This window comes from Anomalospiza imberbis, chromosome 2 (assembly GCF_031753505.1).
Source record: "Anomalospiza imberbis isolate Cuckoo-Finch-1a 21T00152 chromosome 2, ASM3175350v1, whole genome shotgun sequence".
NCBI lineage: Eukaryota > Metazoa > Chordata > Aves > Passeriformes > Viduidae > Anomalospiza > Anomalospiza imberbis.
Window position 1 is genome coordinate 14,753,428 of NC_089682.1, and position 22,927 is coordinate 14,776,354.

At 41.3% G+C, this 22,927-nt stretch overlaps 1 protein-coding gene across 8 annotated transcripts in view; it reads right to left on the reverse strand.

The window, feature by feature from the left end:
* The window catches only part of CNKSR2 (connector enhancer of kinase suppressor of Ras 2), a 205,459-nt gene that overhangs the window by 2,493 nt on the left and 180,039 nt on the right, over positions 1-22,927 (reverse strand). For 5 of the 8 annotated variants that reach the window (XM_068179895.1, XM_068179894.1, XM_068179892.1 and 2 more), the window contains one exon: positions 881-1,077. The exons of 1 other annotated variant lie outside the window; for it this stretch is intronic. In XM_068179895.1, the coding sequence (XP_068035996.1) occupies positions 881-1,077 (197 nt within the window). Of the gene's footprint in view, positions 1-880; positions 1,078-11,298; positions 13,327-22,927 lie in introns of those variants that run through there. 2 more of the 8 variants (XM_068179898.1, XM_068179896.1) reach the window with 2 other exon arrangements.

Below are 22,927 nucleotides of genomic sequence, written 5' to 3' on the forward strand. Positions count from 1 at the left end.
TTAAGCACATGTAGGATTTCTTTTCAGGATGGGAGCCCCACAGCATGAAAATAATATTGTCTAAATGCTTCTCTAGGTGATAGAAAACTAAATTAATTAATGTTTATAAAGCGCTCTTGGATGAAAGCTGTTACAAAATGCACTGTATAATTATGTGGTGACTTAAAATGTGGTAATTTAATATAGTTAACAGGGTCCCTGAGGAAATCCAGCATATTGTTTCCTGAAATCTCTATCAGGGCATAACTGTAACTGCTGTAACAAACAAAGGAAGCTGACAAGGAGGCTAAAAAAGCTGTAGTACATTTAAAATTACCATATAAATTTTCAAATCTATCATTATCACTACTTATTTAATCAATCATACTTATTAAATACAATGATTCTATCAGTTTACACAGAAAGCAAGCATACAGTTTCCTCCTGGACAAGCTCATCAATTAGAAAACAGTCAAGTGTTGCAAGAGATACTGTTCTCTTCTAAAGTGTTGCAAGAGATACTGTTCTCTTCTCTGGCTTTGTTTAACTTTAGACTTTGGCAATTACAAAATGAATGTGTTTTGATAATTCAAAACATTCAGGGATAAAACAGGGATTAAGATTTCCTCCAATAATTTGGTGTCAACTTCTGTTAAACTAGCTAGAGGAGGAGCAGCTGACTGAGATTAAATACAAGAAAATAAAGAAATTAAAACTGGTCTCCTCACTTTGACTGCTCTCCCAGGCACATTTTTCTCTTCTTTTCAAGCAATGCTTCCCCATGTCTCCCTTGTTTGCACACTGGGCTCAGCCTGGACTCCAGCTGCACACAATAATTTCTGATTACAATAGAGCCCGATCCAACCCTGGGGCAGGATTTTTCCTCCCTGTTTTATCTCACCTTTAAAGTGCTTTTCAGAATTCGGAGCTGGTGCAGTTTTTCATTGACTACTGGATTGCTACATCTCTTTATAAAAGATTTCTTATACTCCAGCTTAGTGGAAATCCGGTGTTCTCCTAAAGGAGACAGGCTGGCCTGCTCCAAGGCTCTGTACAAATCTTGCAAGGAGTCTGCTGTTTTTTCCTCTATAGTTTCAACTGTAATGAGACAAAGGGGAAAACAAAAAAAGGAGGAAGAAATAGAGAAAGCAACAATGTATCATTAATGTGATTACATGAGGACCTATCAAAAACCTTTGCCAGAGGATTAACAGGTTTAACTAGACCATAAAGAGAATATTTCACACCTCCTAAGTTCCAGAAAAGAGCACTGCAAGTGCTCCTTCTTGGTATTGGCCTTCACAAGAAAGGGAGAAAATCTTTCAAGAATGTAAAAACTTGACATGCAGCAAAAGAGGGAAAAAAGAGAAATAGCTCAAGGTGCAGTAATATTAGAGTAACTTACTGCCAGAAATCAGATTTCTGGTACTGCAGTTATATAGTTCTGGTGACTTCTTTGTTACAAGCAGAGGAAGTCCTAGAAGCATCCTGCTAAGGAACCCATCAGGGATCACATCTCAGACTGAAAGTGCTGGTAACAGCACTCAAGAATATGTGATGGTGGCCCTGGAATGACATGTCCTTTTCCTTCCTAGGAAAGTTCACTTATTTTTGTCTCTTACTTTTTGATACTCAGTAGTGTTGTTCAATAGTCAGTAATGCTGTCACTTATACTGGTCTGTTACTTTACTATTACCTCATGGTTCAGCAGCAAACTAGAGGCTAATACAAGAGCACAACCATGACCTGGCAGCATGGCAAACCAAAACAGAGCTGTTTGCATTATAGTTTTGTTTAAAAGAAACAATATTTATTATGTACTATATCAAAATACAGGCATATGAGAAATATTTATTTATTACAGGTTTAAAATATTTGTTCTAACTAGTACTGAAAGCATTTAGAAAGAAAAAATAAAAAAGAAAAGAAAGGTTTTGCTTCTTTAAAAAAAAAAAACAAGCAAAAGCTGGGGATGAGGTGTTACTCTGATATGAGCATCTGAAATGCTTCATTTAGAAAACATCAAACCACTTCAACCTTTCACACAATGTTTCCCCCAGAGGAAACTCTTTGGTGACTCCGTATAAGCTTTGCAAGCACCAGTGCAGCCAGGATTAGCAGAGTGGGGATCAGGATTAGCTGGGGCAGCTCTTGGGACAGTGTTAGCTGTGTCCCTTAGCTGTGTCCCTGCTGCCCCTTGCACACTGACACACGTTCATGCAGCACCCAGGCACTGCCTGTGCGTGGTTGCTCCCAGAGCCCTCGGATCCTCCCAGCCAGTCTTGGCTTTCACACTGGTGCCTGCTCTCCTGGCTCAAGGTGCCTGTGTCCTCGAGAGGCTTTCCTAGAAGCTCTTGTAGGAGGGCTGCTTGGTTCCCAGCATTAGCTTTACCCTGTGACTGACACTGCTCCAAGACAGTCATTTCTACTGGCTGAAAGTTTGCCACATACAGAAGCACCCTTCAGCAAAGAACCTCAGTGTCCTCAGCTGATTAGAGGGTTTCTTATCAGTCACCAAGAGAGAAGACAGCTTGTGTTTAGAAGTGACATTTTTAGTCCATCAAGAGCTACCTGAAGCCACCTCCCATTTGAGCCCATACTATGCAGCAGGGCAACACTCTCCTTAGGCTCAGGCAAGAATTCCAGAAACCCAAATCTCCTCACCCCATCACAAAAAGATTTGCATTTATACAAATCTTTATACAATCCAAAAATTTTGCAATCAGCAGCTAATCTTGCTTCATCTCTCATCAGTTGGCCTTTTAGGAGGCAGATGTTTTTAAAGCACACATTTAAAATTTTTTTAAAGATATATGGAAGTGAAGAAGGATTGGAGACTTTTTATCGATGGAATTATATTGAGTCTGCATAGAGCTCCCTAAATCATCCCATCCTGTGCTACCCTGCTTGGTGAGCTGGGTTCATCACTGTCAGTGCTGGCCAGAATGGAAATAAAATAGAAATGAGATACTTTTCTCTTTCTTGTAATTTTCTTTCTTATTAAAACATCTAATGGGCTAAAGGGCAAAACATTCGTAGCTGAATAATCATAGAGTGGTAAAAATTTTTTGTGGTCTTGATTTTTATGTTTTCTTAAGAAGTCTATACAGCAATGAGGTCAGAAGTTTGGGATCTCTCTATCAATTCCTATTGCTGAATGCTGATGTCCACCAGTCTGACAGCTGTGGAAGGGGAGTGATTTGCTAAAGGGCAAAGGGAAAACTCCCTCCTGGTCTGACACACGAGTATTTGACACCTGTTTCTCTCTCTCTCTCCTTCTCATCTCTTGCTATGCAGGGCAAAAAAGATCTTTCCTCAGGTGTCTCTTCCCCAGCAGCACTGCCAGGGCTGTACCCTGAGGGGATTAGGGCAGGGATGGCTTGCTGAAGAAGCAGGCCAGCACTTTGACTCCACACCATCTAAATTCACTTTGCTAGAGTGATCTAGAGACTGGATTGACAACCAGCCACTTCACCCAGGCTTGCCATCAAACACCCATGGCTTCCTAAAACACAGAAACTCCCCACTAAGGCAAAATAGAGCATTTGAGTTCAATCCCAAGGTCAAATACTGAATGACAAGTGAATGAACCTGGATGGCTGTTAACATGGCCCCTGCCCTAGAGTATAAACCCTGTGCCAGGGGGGCTTGTCCTGCCCTGCCCACACTGCTGGCCTGGATCTGCATGGCTGGTGCTCCTCAGGGCTCATCCCCTGGGACAGGCACCCACTGCTCAACAGGGGCCTCAGAGGGAGCATGGACACCGGACTTCTACGCTCCCCCGAATGGGAACAGTTCCTGCTCAGGAAAGGCTCAGACTGTGGGGGCAGGACACAGGCTGGGTTGGGCAGCAGAACACTGGCAGGAGGTCTCTGGAAGGCATCAGCACATCACCTCAACACGGCTGGGGCTGCCTCCCCCACACTCTGTCACTGACTCGGTGATGTCACTATGAGCAGCACATCAAAAAGGGGACAGAATTTCCTAAAGAGGAAAGAGGAGGGAAGAAAAACAAGTCCCTTAAATGCCTTGCTGCTGCTGAGGCTGGGAAAACTCTAAAGAGGGCAAAATGCCTTGTTCACCCATGGTGGAGGAGAGGGCAGTGGGCGGCACAAAAACACATCCCAAGCCCTTAATATTTTCCAGAGAAATGCTGAAGGTGGTGCTGCTGCTCTCAATGGCTCTCAGTAGGCGGGAATGGGATTACACACACATCTCCCCTCCCTCAGCCTTCTGCTAGAGCCTTTGATTGATTTCCTGTAGGTGTTGGTGAAACCCTTGGCACCATAAAGCATCTGAGGTATTCTGTTAGATATAGAGCTGAGCTTAACACAGATTTTCTTTTTTAAAATTGGTGGATTTGTATGCAAGTCATGCTTTTACAGCATGGCTGTCTTGTTAAGGAAGAATAAGACCTCTGGTAATGTTTTGTTTAAGTAGAAAATGTGGTCTCATAGGATTTGCAGATGACCTCAGACCAACAGCCAACACAACAAGTTGTTTTTCTCACTCATTCAGCTGCTGAGTAGGGGGTTGCATCTTTCCTGTTTCTCTGAATGTGCTGCCAGGTCACAGTTTCCACATACTGCTGAAAAGCAGGGTGTCTTCTCTGAAGCTGTAATTTTGTCCCCTGCCCCACACAAGCCTGAAGAACTCTGTAATTCAGGAGCAGAAATAAAGCTGCACAAACTGCAACACATGGGATCTAAATCTGGTCAGAGCCCTATCTTCCAAATGCAAGAATACACAGGTACTGAATTTTGTAACAAAGAAGCTCCTGCTGTCTTCAAGTGAATGCAAAGATATTTGCATTCAGTTCTGGAGATAATGAATACATCTGTCAAGTAAACATTGTGTTTATTATTATTATTATTATTATTATTATTATTATTTACTATACTGCTTTCTATGGGAAAAGTTTCTGAACTTTTTGTACTTTGCCCTTAAAATGCAGTAAATATTTGTAACTATTTTTACATTTTCTCAGGAGAGAGAGATGAAGATTATGGCTGAGTAGGTGAAACTCCAACAAGTCAGGAACTGTTTGGGTTCTTAGCATTCAGGATTAGCTAGTGGGATTTCTCATACTGTGTTGTCACTTGCTGTTGAAAAGAGCATGCACCAAGCTCTGTGATGTACTGAGTGTAATCACCTCCTGGCTCTGTTAGGCAGTTCATCTTTCCATTATTTCCCTCTTTTAAACGAAGATCATAAGAGCATAAGGTACTTCTGTGAAAAGTGACCAGAGAGAAAGTTACCATTGGTATTTACATGGATCAAGAGATGATTGGTCCGTGTAAACTGATGATTCAGGAAGAAGGTATTGAATTAGAATCCGGTAGAAGGTCACCACTGCAGCCCAGCTGGCTGACACACTGCTCTCTGGACACAGAGAATCTCTAGGCACACACTTTTCATAAATTTGCTCTAAATATATGGAATAACCTCCAGCAGTTTTCAGTGGAGGTCCCTGCACTTCTGTTCACTTTTCTGCTAAAGCTCAAGCTGCCAAAATCTTGCATGGTTTTTGTCTTTCGGTGAGTTACCAGAGGAGCCATGATTTCATGTGGGGCTGAGTGAACAGAAGTGCCTACGTAAGGATGGTTAATAAATTTTGTCACTACCCTGCTAACAAGGTCATATTTTTCAAGGATCAAAGACTTCATTGGGGCCCCTCTGGTCTTTGCCAGTGCCTCCAGACACCTCCCAGGCTCAACCCCGTTGTCTTTAGACTTCTGATCCTGACTGAAGGACACCGCTGCCACCCTGATGGAATTCTCTATTTTCCCACTATCCTCTTTTCTGTTTGCTGCCTTTTCTGCTCAGTGACGCACTTTCCTTCGCTGTGCGACTCCTCTCACACACGCCCACTCCTCTCCTTGCAGTCAGCCCTGCATTTACCAACCTCTGCAAATCCCCAGAAAGCCAAGCTGCTGTGAAGTCTGTGACAGGAAGCGAACAAGGCACAGCCAGACTGAAATCTCCAGGCTCTACTGAAATTTCAACTCCCATTTTCACTCCTTTTGGTGAGCTCACTCCCTCTGGCAGAGGAACCAGCTAACCTCAGCTTTCTCAGGATATTAAGGAAGCAATTATGTTAGAATACATCACTAATTACATTATTAAACAGCTGCCATGTTATTTCTCCCTCCAAATCCTAAAGATTTGCTTCCAATTTGAGAGATACCCCTTTTTGCTTCACCTTTTGTGTAGAGGAGGCATTTACCTCAAGTGTCCCAGAGACCTTCTGCTAGTGACAGTAAATGCAGTAAATACTCCCCCAAAACAAGAAGCATCCCAGGCTTCTGGGAAGTGGTCTCAAGTTACATAAAACAGCCATGGGTGTACAAACCTCTGGGTGTTTTTTTTTCCTTTTCCTTCTTGACCCTGATGTGTCCATGTTTGGAACAGACACCCTGGTCTGCCACAAGCTAACAACTGATACAATTCCAGAAGCAAGAAGGCTTTTGTAATCCTCCTGTGCCACAGCAGGCTCTCTGTGCCATGTCTAAGAACAGGGACTATCGAGCCTGCCTGGGCCTGCAGTGGTTTCTCTGCCAGGCAGGCAGAGCAGCACGCAGAGCCCTGCTGACCCCTTGGGAAGGGGCAGCCTCCGGCAGCAGCTCTGCAGCCCCGGCTCCGGCTGTGCCCACAGGCAGGCAAGGGCTGCGGCCACAGCCTGCAGCAGCCTGGCCGGGCTTCTAAACCCCGGGGAACACTTGGGAGAGAGACTGAAGGGATCTCCCTAGGTACTAGGTACGAGGTGAAAAAGAAGGATGAGAGGAGAGTGGATGTGGCTTTTAGCAGTGTTGCAGTGGAGGGGAGAAAAAAATCCTCTGAAGAAGCAGCTGGTTTCTCTGTGCAAGGCCCAAATCCATCTTTGCTGCAGTTCAGGTTAATCATTAAGAGTCCAAAGTGCCCAAGAGTGAGACATACCCAAATGCTTCTAATACACAGATTCAGGAATTAATAATTTTAAACACTATTTAGATGGCTGGCTGGCAGACTAAGTTATGTATTTCCTTCCCTCCCGCCCTCCCAAAAGGAACAAAGTGATGAAGTCAGTGTAAAGGAGATGGTGTCTGCACAGCTGTGGCTGTGCATGATGTCACTCCTGCACAGGTATGGGGGAAGCTACAATGACATGGAAAGTCAGCTCCTGGTACGAAAATGTCACAGGTCACATCCCTAATTACTGAGAAAAGGAAGAAGCAACACAGTATTGAAGCCTGGCATGGTACAGCAGGCAGGAGGTGCAACAAAATGCAGGTCTGCATGGAAACAGTAGCTAATCATCTGCTCTGGGTAAAATTGAGCAGATTTCTCTGTTAAAGTACAAAGATACCTATGCCATGTCCTATGCCACGTCCTATGCGATTTTAAAATCAAGGCTGGACTGGATATGTGATTACACCAGTAAACACACACACACACACACACACACACACACATCTTTATATATATATGTCAATACACACACATGAGCATATAAATGTTTCCTACAAGTGAAGAAAACTTAAAGCAAGCTGAGTTAAAACTAAATTAAAAGCAAAACGAGTTCTTCTTGAGCAGTATCCAATCTTTGCAACCCTTCTCTCTGGTATTACCTCCCTTTCCCTGCCTTCCTCTGATTCATGTAATCTTCTGTCCTTTCTGTCCCTGTATATGTGAAAGTGCAGGATTTTCCCTAAAGTCTTGAATCAAGGAAGGGAGGAGCATTGTTTAAAAACAAGCTTTGATCCATGTGTTTGGTGAAATTTTAGTAGCTGAAGGATCATTACATTTTATATTTATTGTATTTATTATTTTGTATTTATTCAACGCAGGTATTAAATCTGGATTTTATACCATCATTTCCTCTAAAGTGGAAGTACTTTTGTATTTATTGTATTTATTGTATTTATTATTTTGTATTTATTCAACGCAGGTATTAAATCTAGATTTTATACCATCATTTCCTCTAAAGTGGAAGTACTTTTGGGTTACTGGGAGAATTGTACACAGTTTCTATTCTTTCCTACTACATAAACCTGCAGATACTCCTAGGGAGTAGGGAGGGTGCTCACTGAAAGCACCAACACAACAGAGTCCTGCACTTGCTGGAGTTTTACACCCAATGGTATAGGCCTGCTTCTCCTCTCACATGCGTGAGCATAAACTGGGTTTCTTGAAAGAAAGTGAACTGTGCAGACAAGTGGAAAATTAATCTCCCAAACTGTAGATATCTGAAGGCATTTCAGGCATTTTCCGCCAGCCAAGTTCAATGCCAGAATCAGGCAGGTACCATCTTTTACAAGATCCAGCCCTAGCCTCTGTAAGGCCTGATAGATGCCAAGCCTTTTCTGTGGCACCGAAGGTCTAGTTCTTATTGTGAACTACTTATGGTACTAGCAGTTTTCCTTTTGGGCCAGTAGGTCCCTGAGAATCTCTTTTCCACTGGAGTCACCTTTCTGGGGACATCGAAGGACGAGCCATGGCCCCGGAGGCCTCCGGGCCCCGCTGGCTGCAGTGTGAGCTGGCAGGCTGGAGCATGTTCACGTGTTCAACCTCCAGCCTTCGAGGGACACTTGGGCTGGTCTTGCTCTGAGTCTCACACCCACCTCAGCCACATCTCTTCAGCCTTCCACACAACTGGAATTGCTTACTAAACACAGCTGACACTAAACTGAGCATAAGGAAACACCCTCGCTGTCTCTCCCTGCAGATCTGCATTGTAGAGCTGACAGTAACATTCAGCCATTTCTGACATGCACTTAGTGAAGTACAGGTGCCAGCTAATGGGTTACTGTGATAGTGAGAAGGGGACACTGTGATAGTGAGAGGGAATAATTAGCTTGTTCTGCTCGTGCTGCCTCTTCACAGCTCTTGCACGCCTCAAATGAGCATCTGTAGCTCCCTCTTTGCTCACAGTCCTGCTGTTTCATGAGGTTATATTGGTGGGCTGTGATTTCAGAGAGGGCAGCAGAATGAAGTCACTCCAAAGCTTCCCAAAGTAATGGAATTCTGATCAGTGGCAGATCTTTTCTGCAGTAGGGTTATAATTGCATCCTTCCTTCATTTTGGATATGGTACTCTTCTCATTAAGCTGCCTATGAAGGCACCAGTTTAACCTTCATCTGCTGATTTTAGTGACTCTCTGGGAGAATTTTACACAATGAAATAGGATATCCTGATATTTTTCTGTGCCACACACTGATATAAGTGCTGTTTAATTTTACCACAAGCTATCAATGCTGAAGTGAAATAAACAGACCAATCAGACTTTGATGGTACACTTCCCCTTGGGCCCTGCAGTTCAAAAACAATAGAAAACTTGGATTTATGAGGAAAGCCAGGAGCTGGAGCAAACTGGGCAAAAATGCTAGACATGTGGGGATTCTGTAAATTTGGAACAGGACGAGGAGTTCCCTACAAATATTAATTCACAATATATAGAAGCAATTACTCCTTGAGGAAAATACTGGTATTACAAACCTAACCCAAGGCTGCAGCACTCAAAGTTGTGAAAGGTTAAGTGACAAACGATACGGACCCAGCAACATTACTCACCAGTCAGAATCAAGCCACAGTCACGCTTGCACAACAGCAGTGCCTGTCAAGGCTTATGGGATTGATACCTGAAAGCAAGCCTGAACAGATGGCGGACACGTTCCTGGTGAGCAACACCCACCTGGAAAAAGAACTCTACTTCAGGCTACATCCCAAGTTGCTTCTTTGTATGAAAATGTAGCACCGAGAGTGGAGTTTTCCAAAACACATCACTACGGAATTGCAATTCTATGTTCAACATGGGACAAACTTTAGTGTGGGCAGGGGCCAGGTAAATTGAATGTCTGCCTCAGTTACCCCTGTAACCCACTGTGGTCTGCTGGGAAAGCACCTCCCGAGGCGTTTCTGAAAGAGACCTGACATACTTCCCAAAATCTTATCCCAGAAGATGTCATATTTATTCAGATATTCAGATTTATTAATGGATTTATAACTGCACATTATGATAGGTGCATTGATCAGATTCCAACCGAGTTAAGCTGCACTCTGATTTACATCTTAATTATGCAGGGCACAACACTGCCAAATATTAGGCACCCTCCATCAGCTGCTGAATGCCCATCACACCCCCATGGTCTGTAAGCACCACACAGTTCAAGGTACTTTTCAGGACAAAAGCAACTGCTGTGACGAGAGAAATGCAATGATTCCACGTGGCTTTTCTAGACATCACTCATGTCATCAGATGTCAAAATAAACTTGTCAACATGTATGAACCTTAGCATAAAGTGCTCTCAAAACTGGCATGAGAGTGGTCACAGCAGAAAGGTCCATTCCCCACCCATTGGGCAGAATGTGTTTGCCACAAAAGGAACATGAGAAAGGAACTGAACCTCAGCCCTGACACACGATGGTTATGCAAAAGCAAGACAGAAAATTTGCTGGCTTATTTCCTTTATTAAGCCCAAAATAACACCTTTAAAAAAATCCTGACTTCATGAATAAATCAAATGCCTTCATTAAAGAAACATTTACTGCCATTTTCTATACTTTATTTTAAGGCATACAGAAAAATATTTAACAAATGTGTATGCAATTAAATGCCAGGGACTGCTAATTACAGCCCTTCTGAATGCCTCTGCAAAACAAAGATACTCAATACAATATGTTAGAAAGGGTGGGGAAAAGAAAGAGAGGAAGCTGAAGACAATCTAATAGGCATTAGTGCAGATATATGCTGGCCTTTGGCTACAAGCAGCAAATAAGCCATCAGTGTTACCCAAGTGGCAGCCAAAGGACATTTTAGAGTCACATCCTTGCTTCTGCTTCTCTAATTCATTTCCAAAACATTTCACCTCTAACTAATTATGGAATTTAATGACAGAATGTAAAGGACTGGCTGGGGTTGCAGGCCATTCCGACAAGACTTTAACCACATATCCTTCAGGTTGCAGAATCTTTATATACTTAGCAGTGATTTATCATTCCTGGCAGAGGCAGGTACTTCAAAGGCAACCTTATATAAAAAATAAATTCTGCCTTTGCCAAGCATTGGAAAGAGCACTAAATTAAATTTTAAAATCAATTCCTACAGACAAACTCAGTGGGTTTGTCTATCTGGCCAACAGGCAAAAATTTATGACAGTACAGTTTTGTAATCAATAATAGCAATACAGTGCATGTTTCTGATTAGAAAAAATTAAAGATGCCAAAACAACATTGCTAAATATTTAGGCTGTTTTGTGACAGTCCCATTGAGCAGAAACATAAAACATGCATTTGATGAATTTCCAACTAATTTATGTAATACTATAGTTTTTATTTTTCAAAAAAAAAGAATATTAAAACTATTATAAGCTTTGTCACCTGCTGTAAGGCAGAATGAGTTAATTTTATTCACTGCACATTTCCTGTTTGTGAGGCAAAAAAGCATAATTTACTTCTTTATAAAAGGGAAATATATATATAACTATATATATATATAATTTTATTGGTATTAACATAATGCAATACCATACATTGAGCAAACAGAAAGAAAACATTTCAAAATACATTTTTTAAAAGTATCTCCCCGTAAGATAGTATGAAATATCAAGTAATTAGCATTAACATTATTACAATACACCCTTAGCCAAATATATCAAGGAAAATCCACATTCTAATCACAGAGATAGAGGCAAACATCAACCCATAGGGGACTCAGAACATAATGATAAATACAATATCTGAATCTACTTTGAGTGACATCCAGACAAATACTGGCCCCAAAACAGCCCTCTGGAGTCTGGGTGTTATACAGAGAATACTTTGTGCCTGCTTGGCCAGGCAGCATCACTCACATGTTTTAGTCCTAGAAGATAAAGAGGAACCAAAGAGTTTAACTGCAGAGTCTAATGAATCTCAGCGTGAGGTATCTTCTCCATCACCATCCGAACGAGTGCCAGCGTACCCTCTGGGAATTCAGTACAAACCACTGGATAAATGGAAGTCTCTGAAAGGTCTGTACATACCTCCACTTGACAGAATACACTTAGTTTAGCATGACACAGTAAGGAAACTTCCTTCACTAATGTGAAGCACGCTTAAATGACACGACTCTGTCTGGTTGGCCTGAATGGGTTCACTGGAGTTCAGTACAAGCAATGGGAAATTACAGTTACCATGGCTGAATCCCTCTTTAATTCCTCGAGGTGTGCAGAACAAAACTGAGTGACATCAAAGCCCTTTCCCTGCCAAGACCCTCTTCCCCTTCCGTTCTCCCATGTGGGGGGCAGTATTTTCTGCAAATGTGCTCCATGTAGACTCGATCTGACTTTGTGCCTAGTCCCATTGTGGAAAGGGTGCATTCTTCAAAAGACTGGCCATGCCCTTTGACACCTTCCTGGAGGCCTCATATTCAGGCATGTGGTTGTCTATGCTTTAACAGGTCTGTTCTCTGTTATAAACATCAAAGTTATTCAAGAAGAACTGACTTTCTGAACGGAGGCCATTAGGTTGCTTGCAAGAGGCTGAAGTTGAGTCTCCGTCGTGCCAATTCTCTAATGATAAGTTTATCAACCTTTGAGTCCAATCGGTTCAGTGCCAAGAGATGTGGTTCCCATTTGACATGGAGAGGTGCTATCAACTCTCGCAGTGTATTAGCCTAATATGATAAAGCAGTGATACAATATGTTGAAAGATCGGTGATGTGCCATTATTTCCATATCATATTAGTAAATTAGAAATACTATCATGCAAACAAGAGCAAATAGCAAATCTGGCATACAGTAGCAGCACTACAGAGCCTTTCTAATCTGCATGCAGCAATGCTCGTGAGGACAGAGACATGGCACTGTTCTGCTATTACACCTCACTCCATTAAAATATCCATCCCTGATGCAAAAGAGGTATTTAGGGCAGAAAGTTATATATTCTCTTTTTGTAGATATGTTTTTTTAAAAAGAACAGAACAAAGACCAATTAAAAAACCCCAAACAACCCACAAATTAAACAAGAGAACAATACACATCCTAACCAACTTGGTTGGTTTTCTCCATGTTGAAGACACATTAGCTCATTTGGAAGCACTGGGAAAGGGTCACATGAATGAGGAGAATGGAAGCAAAGAGTGTGCCCCAAATCCACCAAACGTGCTACAAACACAGAAAAATAATCCTGGTCGCAACTTATGCGTGAACTAGAAAAAGAGGTGGCACAACACAATCTGGCTCCTTTCGTTCTCCTAGCTGACAGTCCAGCGTTGTGCAATGTTGGGTGAAGGATAAGATACAGAGCTAGGAGATCGTGTGATTTTGCAACCACACTGACATTACACACTTCCATAAGCTAGGGCTTGAGAACTCGAGAATCTTTGTGGACCTGTGTTAGCAAAGAAAAGAGAAAGAGAGAGGTGGAATAAACAGCATACAGCTAAATTGTTTATTTAGAGTTTCTGTGTGGATATGCAGTCTCTGCACAGGCAGTTTCAAAAGCCTGGCTGCTCTCAGTGCATTCCCTATTCTATTGCCTACTACACTAAATTGTAATAAAAAATGAAACTCCATGGATCTTAACATCCATTGTCATTTTGAATCTTCATTTCATGAAGATATGAAAAGCTGGGGGATGTTTTGTTGTTAAAAAAAAAAAAAAAACAAACTTTGGGGAAGAATTCAACTGTGCATAATGTAAAGATGTACAAACTAATTCCAATTTAACTGGTGAGATTTGTTTAACCCCTGTTAAAGAGATTTTTTTCCAAAAGACAGGATGGAAAGGAAGGAAAATATCAAGCATTGCCATTTTTATTCTTGAGCATATCACAAAAGGTCTGGAAAGCAGGCAAGAAATATTTTCTCAGGGACAGAAAACGTAAGGTAGAAAGAATCCCAAATGGAAACATTGGTGACATTTGCTCCACACATGGTAGCAATTGGAAAATGAGTTTCAGAGAGGCAGAGGGTGAGCAATGCTACACAGAACTCAAACCCAGTTCAGCCTCTTCTCTATTACTGAGATTTCCTGGGACTCTGTGCGTCAACAAGGAGAGAAGGAAGAAGTGTGAGGAAAACAGTTTATATAACTAATTTCTAAGTATAGCAGTCAAGAGAAACTTTTACATAACCTATTGTTTAAAATAAAAAACCCATTTGATTCCACAATAAAAATGAAAAAAACCAAACCCAACCCCAAAACCAAATCCCAAACCCCTGACAAACAAAAGGCCAAACCAGCACATTTCAGGATTCATGGGGTTGAGGAAAGGGAGACTTTGTAGAGTACAAAAGGGAATGCTTTTCATATTTCATCCTGTTCTATACTACGAACAGTTGTAGCATTGAAAATAAGAGTCTTGGATTTATTTGGAAAAAGGCACTAAGTGAAAGAGGATACTGCTGCCTCATAGGTATCACTTCTGCAGCTTAAGGAGATCCTGTCATCTTATGGCTGTTGTTCACAGAACTTAATCACTAAGAATTCAGAAAGTTTGTTTCAAAGGTCAGGCTTTGGCAAAAGAAACTTCCCTTTTTGTGAAACAAGGTGGCTGTGAAATAAACGAGGGTTACTGAAGTTAAGGCAAGGGCATATCTAGCAGATGTCTATACCCAGCTTTTGCCCATGCCCAGCTGAGTCTGGCTGGGACACATCCTCTACCTGTGGAAGAACTGTGCTACCTTCAACACATGGTGGGACAGGACTTGTGTTATGTACATAAAATTCAACTAAATTTTGCACTAGAAAACTATTTCTGAAAAAAACTTGCTAGTACGACACACTTTTGTAAAGACTATTCCATAATATTGCTAAGGTTTGATTATTATATAAATGATATAAATTATCAAACACTGGTAATTTTTCACTATCCCAGTTTGGATTAGTCACTGTGCATGAACAGCCTTCCATTAACCTCTTAAGGTAAGTGGTAGCATATGCTGTCCTATTTATCTTAATGTGAATATAATTATCAGGCCCTAGGGAGCTTTTCTAAATAGATTTTCAATATCACTTACTGATAGTAACTAAGAGTTTAGAAAATCTGCTTTTTAGTAGTAATAATTATTTTTCCTTAGCTTTACAAACCCCACATTTTTTTTTCTGTATCAATAACATTAGCAAAATTATTTATGTAAAAAATCTCCAGCATATGGTTTTGTTTCTAGATGAGGGTTTTAAAATTTGTTTTAAAGGAGAACAAATACAAATAACAAAGAACGAATAATGTGCTTTTGGACGGATACTTATTGACACTACAACTTACGAAACTCATGAGACTTGCAAACATTTTGAAAAATAAACCAACTGCCATTCACATACAAAAATGAATGTGACCCTGTGAATACAGCAAAATGAACTGACTGCATTTATCAACCAAATTACGTGTGCATTATGAGAAGAGTTTTATGGCAAATGATTTCCCCAGAGTGGTTACAGACACAAAACTGTCTGCTGTAAATCTCTGCCTGTTTATTCAGCTGACGTGGTCATGTAGGATGTGAGGAATTTTGTATCTGAGCAAACCTGCAGCAGTAGGAGGTACTTTAGCCATCTAAAGTGGTGAGACAGAATGCACCTGGGCTGGGATCAATCCACCAAGCAGGAGCAAGGGGATGCTCTGCACGCCTTTCCAAGTGTCAAAAGCCAACAAAATGTAAGCAAAGAGAAGTAGAAAGTTCTCATGAGAGAAATATTTGAGAGTCACAATCAATAAGGTCTCAAAATGGCTCTCACACAAGAAGCCCTATGTAAGGAAAGGGGCACAGAAGGTGATACAACTCTTTCTCTTTGAGACTGATCTATAAATAAATTTTTAAGGAACACCAGCAGTCACTAATGAGAAGGTATAAAGTTAGGGTTTTCACTTTGATGTGTTTTTTTATAATAAAAAGCACAAGATGTTACCACTGCCACTTAAGAGTACACTTTCTTATCAATATTCACATTATATACTTTGCCTAAACAGACTACAAGATACCTTGTTATTAAATGGTATGTTTATGACAACTTTTCTTTTCAAAGAAGGGTTAAGTTGAAGAATAGCAGGTAAATAAACTTATTTTTTAATTACATACTGAATTTTTAGAAAATTTCAGACTTCCCATCTATACTGACCATCAGTAAACCTGAATCTGCCTTTTGAATATCTACCCTTTCCTTAGTTTTTATCCTATTTTGTGTAACTATTTCTACATCTGTCTACATACTCAGGAGAGAAGAACTTTGACTGGAAGCCCTTACCTACTGTCTAGTCCAATAATGAAGCATATCTAGCTATGCATTTTCCCCGAAAGGCAAATACTTTGCATAAGTGATCAGGCTCCCAACAAGAATGAATGTAAAGAGCAACACGGAAGAGGAAACCTTCCCCATGTGCCACAAACTGTGACCTGGCTGCTTCTGCTGGAAGTCCACTGGCAGATACATCTTCCTCCTTACTAGGGAAACGGCTCAAGGCTCTTTGACACAGAGTCCTGGGGAGGAACACTGGCAGATCTGCAAACTGTCTGCTGCTCAGTGGTGGGAAGCTCCCACCACCTCCAGGTGTCACACAGATGCCATGCAGAGATGAAAAAGAGCTGGTGGAGAGCCTGGCAGTGAAACTGCTGAGGAAGGAGGGTTTTGGTGACATATCTGGTGCAGATCCCCAACACTATACTCCAAAGCAGTGCTTCCCACATTATCCTGTGGGAATCCAGTTAGGTATGGAAGCAATAGCAGGAGTCACTCAGCATTGCTCTGGAGACTGCAGTAAAGGGCACTAAGTCAAACAATTATAATACAGGAGTATGCTATCTGCAAATAGCAAGTTTCAGCTTTTCCAACATCACAATATATGCTTTAGTGTCCCCCATGTCCTCACTGAGAAACACCAAGAGTACAAATGTTCTATGGGGAAGCACCACGGTGAGGAACAGGCACAGGGAGGACAGATGGTGGTGTCAGCCCACGTACAGCCTCCAGTGCCTGCTCCTCTGCAGGTGCTGCACTCAGTCCCATGGGAACAAGGCAGTGGAAATTACAGGGCTCTGAGCAGCAGGGATTTTTCCTCCCACTTAGCACAGTATTTCTAAATTGCAAATGTAACCCAGCTCTCCTATGCACTTCATGTACTACAGCTACTGCTAAATAACCCTCTGTCTACCCAGTACTAAAGAACTAAATAAACAAAAATGTAGCACATTAAATTGCTAAATTACTATCTCTTACTTTATTATTATCGTGTATTATATTATATTATTCCTAATCCTGCCCCTATTTTGTCCCTCCATATTAGATATAGCTCATGGTTATTCTTATGCTGTTCAGATATCTCTCTAATATCTGCAAAGCTCTCTCCTTCAGCTCATTACCAGGGTCTTACTGGAGTGACAGTTCACCGCTTCAAGATGGAGCAGTTTGAGTGTGGTTTTGTCAGAAAATAAGGTTATTTTTCCAGAGTAGTTCATTTTGTAACCATTGGAGAGCAATACAAAGAGCTGCTCCCAGAAAAGGAAGGCCTCTAATTTGGGACATAACCAGTGAGACGCAGTTGAATAACCATGTTCAGGAAAAAAAAAGAAAGAGCAGCTGGCTGAACTTCTCATAGTTTTATATATATTTAGAAGGCATAGGATGTAATCACAACTTTAGCATCCCACTGGGCAGTTTATGAATTCTGATAATGATATTAAAACTTCTGCACATTGGCACTCTAATTGCTGGATTGCACAGAGACTTAAGTTACATAAGCCTAAGGGACAAGCCTCACCCAGGACAAGTCTATGTTACATCCCAAAGACAAGCACATGAGGCATATGTCTAATGGTGAGAGTCCTTTCAATGCAATTCTTAGTACTATTGTAAGCTAAAATCAGCCAGGCTATGATTGCAGTGGCATATCAAGCTCAATTTAATCTACCAAACCTCCTGCATTTTTTATTCTGAGAACTGCTTGAAAAGCCATGCCCTTGTTTCCTGATCATAAAGCAGGAACTGTAGTTCCAGTCTATCACAACACAAAGATGAGAGTTCTGTTTCCCGACTAATGCTTTGGACATCAACCCTGAAAAAAAGCAATGTACTAATTTTTTGCATTGTTATCAATGATTTTTTTAATAAGGAGTATTTAAGCAGAATTGGTCTTATTATTGTGACAAATTATTCTGTGTATTACTTTTTAAATTACTTTTTCAAACAGTGTATTTCTGGAATTTTTTTTTACATTAACTTGTTCGGGGCTTTAAAAGAAGACAGAAACATATGGAATTAATTACAGCATAAAAAATTTAAATTTACACAAATAAACTTTTAACTTCAACCAGTAGAAGACCCTTTGGTCAGAGAAGACTTTAACAGCCCATCATCAAGTAACATAATTACTTTTTTCTCATGGTGTTTTCCATACTGATAACAAAAACACCATTACACTGACAAAATCCCTGGTGTGACTAAATAACACCCAGGCAGACTGTCATGTTCCCACAGCCAGGCTACATCCAAGGGCAGAGGATGGAGATGCTGCCCCTGCCACAACTGCTGACAGCTGAAGCAACCTGCCATCCTGGCCTGGGTCAGTGAAAGAGCCACAGATCACCTGAACACTGTAAGTTACTGATAGCACACCTTGTGGTTAAGGTAAAATGACCAGACTGAGAAAAAAGTGTTATCTTTTTTGTGCCACATTCAGCTGAGGTTTTTCAGCAGCTTTTGCTAAAACCTCCAATGGGAATGGTGTCAAAACCTACTCAGGGAAAATTGGGGGAGATTATCATTATTTTTATACTAACATTGATCACGTTGAGATATTTTAATTTAATTTAGAGCTCACTGGAGGGGCACACACACAAAACATGGACTCTACTATTACTGCTCTGGCAAGGGCAACAAGTGAAATGTTGGCACCACTCCTGGCTGGTTGTGCTGTGTTTAACAAAGGTACTCCCTTCTCCTCTCCTCATGTTCTAGCACGTGTTTCATCTGTCAATCCAACTTGCCTTGACTGTTCCCAGGCAAGTATTATCGTTCTGCTCAACTCTATTTTTGACTCAGTCAGGTGTCTTAGAGGTTTGAGAAGGACCATATTTAGCAACAAAAATGCTATCAGACCTGAAGCCCTCCCTCCTATCAACAACCTGAAATATACTGCATAAAATTAGCATATAAAGAAACTGCTTTTAGAAGTCTTGCTTTTAATTAGTTTGGTTCCCATAAAAATAAGACAGGAATCACCTTTCGTTTTCTAAACCAATGACTGAGCTGTTTTCTTGGCTATCTATGGTGTCTTGAAAGTCCATCAGACCAACACAGAAATGGCTTCCTTGTTTGCCTGGAGGAAATTCCTTACCTATTTTAGAGTATAAAATGAAGAATGACTGATTAAATGTTTCACACCTGTTGGATGCTGAAGGCTTGTACATTCATCTGGTAAATTTAAATTATTTTTATGAGAATAATTATCTCTATATAAAAAGCTTGCACTGTAAGGTTTTATGCAAGGTACTCTTCTGACAAGCCAAACATTGCTATGTTATTTGTTAAGAATTGCTTGCATATTTTTAATGTATAAGAGCTGTTTTCAGAGGGGATGCAATTTTTTCATAAAAAGTGTATCTTAAGCCTTTCATATTCCAAACAATGCTATCACTAGTGTAATAAGAGAAAATCAGGGTTGCAGAGGGATTTCATTATACTAAGGATTCCTGTTACAGGAGTCAAATGCTGAAAACATCTGAAGCTCCTGACTGTATTTTAACTTTAAAGATAGCAATAAATAGCAAATTTTAAATTATTTCAAATCCCTAAACATGCTAGACTGGATGAGATACAGCATGGATAGTATCTCCTGAAGCCTGCTAAGGCAGTATTTCTGTATGCCCTTTAGGAGGGGAAAAACCAGCAAACTAATCAAGGGAGTATTCTGTCATATCACCTTATGTGTTCAAGCTCCTCGTTTAATACTCTTTCTGAAAACCACAAGGCTGCCATTCATGAAAATGGATGGCAAAAGGGATTTGTCAGACTGGCCGGGAACCTAGACAAAGCTGAAGGATGCCATGCCAGGGTTTCATGACACTGTGATGCCCAGCCATGCAGGAGTCCTTAGCCCTCCTTCCCAGCCTTTTCTGAAATACAGGCACCCACCAAAGACCCTCTTGGCGAGAGGACATGGTGCACACAGTGGTTTTCAAGGAAAGATCCTAGTAAAATTCTGGTGAACTGGTGATAGCCAGTAAGGAGGTACATCTACACTCCCATCAATTCCTACTCTTCCACCAATTCCTCCACGAGTTCAGGAGGTTTCTACCTCCTGATGACCTTTTACCTCAATGACCTTTGCACAAAGGTACAAAGACATCGGTATGAAAATTGCTTCTCTTTAGCCTCTTCCTTCCTAATTCATCCTCAAGCATCTCCAAAACTGCCACAGCTACACCTCCACACACTGTTTGGTGAGGTGTAGCTGCCATACTTCTGCATGATGGCAGTGTTCCACAGAAAAAATTAATCCTGCATTGAACATGTTACAGCACCAATATGTGATTCAGGCCCTGGTTCTCTTCTCCTGCAAAGCTGACCCCTTCTCAATGTGGAAGGGCAGAGCCTGGGGGAGACCTGCTGTCCCCCTGGAGTGATGGAGCAGTGTACAGGGCCCACCTGGTACCAATTTTGTAATTCCTAAGGTATGTCAAGCTCCTCTACTGGCAGAAACACCAGAGCTGTGTTGGAGATGGGCCTTTTGAGTTGTTAGAAGTGGTGTTCTTTTTCACGATAATGAAAACAAGATCTCTGCAGCTCTCAACTGGAAATGAGAATGCTGTCATCTCAGAATGTGCATGACTACTTGCTAGCTTCTGATGCCTCATCAGGTCTTTTGATCAGAACAAAGGAAAAATCCTTTTAGTTTACTCAAAGTTAACAATATCCAGGAAAAGAGAAGTCTTATTAAAGTGAGGGCAGCTGTTCCCCAAAGGGCTGCCCCAGCTCTGGGAGCAGCTGGGCACAGGGGAACGGCTGGTGTGAGATGGTGGCTGATCAGGCTGAGATGAGGAAGAGGAGTTGGAGAAAGGCAGGTGCTGGGTGGGAGGGAGCGCCACTGCAGCCCACCACTGACACCTGACACTGGCATTGCTGTAGCAATCTGCTGGGAGGTGGGGACATGTTTTAAATGTAACTAGTTTTACAAGAAACCTCTTGATCTGGGTAATGATGTGGAGGGCCCAGCCTGCTCCCCTGGCAGCCTCCAGCAGTGCCAGTCCCCAGAGCCACTATGCGCTCAGCCCTTGGTCCTGCCAACAGCGGCAGAAAGGGCATCGAGAGACTCAAGGAGAAAATCCCTTACTGTCACCACAACTGGTGATTGTTGTATGCAAGGGAATCCAAATGGACCAAAACACCCTGAGGTGCTGGGGGAAGGGTTACCTGTAAAAACAGCCACCTTTTGAAAATGGCAGGTGAGAGTGCCCTTCCCTCAGGGGATGGTAAGCCAAAGGATGCTCATATGGAGGGGTTTCTGCTGTCCACACCAGTCACATGCACGAGCAAGGTTCCCCTGGACAAGCTGTAGCAAGAACCAGAGCTGTTATCAGGGATATATTCCCTGCAATTTGCTACGCACTCTGGCTTTGGTTTGCTTAAGTGCTTTTCACTAAAATATCACCACTAAACAAAGAAAATATTATCATCTCTACAGCCTGAAAAACACTAACTATCATGTAGCTGAGCTCTGTTCTTATCCTCTAACAGCAACCTCCCTCCTATGCATTTCTCAAGCTGCTCAGTTAGTTATTGTCCTCTGCTATTTTCTTCAGAAGCTACACTGTCTTTTTTATTTTCTTCTTCTCTGCAGTCTTGTACATGAATAAGCATTACAAGTCTCTTTTCATGCCTCACCAACATCAAAACCAAACCTTTTTATTTTTTCCCTATCAGGCAGAAACATCTTATACCAAACAGCTCCATTTAGTTCTCTTCTTGGATTGCACTTGTTAAAAATGTCAAATCAGCTTCTACAAAAATAAAGAACTAGGGAGGTTTGGCTTCTACCTACATATAAATACAGGAAGTAGTGTAGATAAAGCAGAAACAAAAGAAAAACCCCATATACCGGTATATGGTATACATTATAAGGTATACATTAAGATATACATTATATGGTATACATTATACATGATATATACATTGTAACTCAGCTGAAGATGTTTGAAACAACCCCTTAGAAGGTGTGTGCAGAAACCTTGGGGGATTTCAGAACTGGAAATCCACAGTTAGAAGTCTAAGTGCAGAGAACAATCTCCCCTGCTCAAGCTGAAACTACCACAACCATTGGCCTTGGAAGGAAGAAACAAGTTAGTAAAACCCAGGAGGATCAGAGATGAAGATTTGGCTGTATATTTTTGATCATTAATAACACTGCTAAAGATGACCAACACCAGACTAGAGAAATGCAAAACATATGAGGGCAAAATAAAAAAAAAACAGCCTCATGCATTTGCCTTTTAAAACATTTACTCTATGTCCATACAATACAACTGAGAAAGTAATCTGAAGAAAAAGTCTCAGCTAGTACTTTCAGCAGACAAGAGCTAAGGGGCTGCAAAATAACTGTTGCTGCAACTAATTATGGACATTGATATTACAGGGTTTTCAACTTAATAATGAGGTTATGCCAGAGTCTCCTCCTTGGAAGACAACTTGCACTGAGAAATACTTCAAAGCACTGGCATGATCAATGCACAGAACATGGCTCCAGCATAAATCCATCCATGTGGCTCACCTTGGCACAAAATGCTAAACTGTATAAATCTTTGAAATGAAGCCTAAAGCAGCATAGGTGCATTTACAGTAGGTTATTGTCGTGGTTTGACATGGAAGTGATTTTTTCAGGAAGTTGGGTCAAACCAATCAGTGGTCAAGTTTAGATATTGGACCTGAAGTGACCACTGAAGATAGGGATACGCCTCTGAGAACACAGGGGGTTAAAAGCAAGAACTCCCAAGAGCTCGCT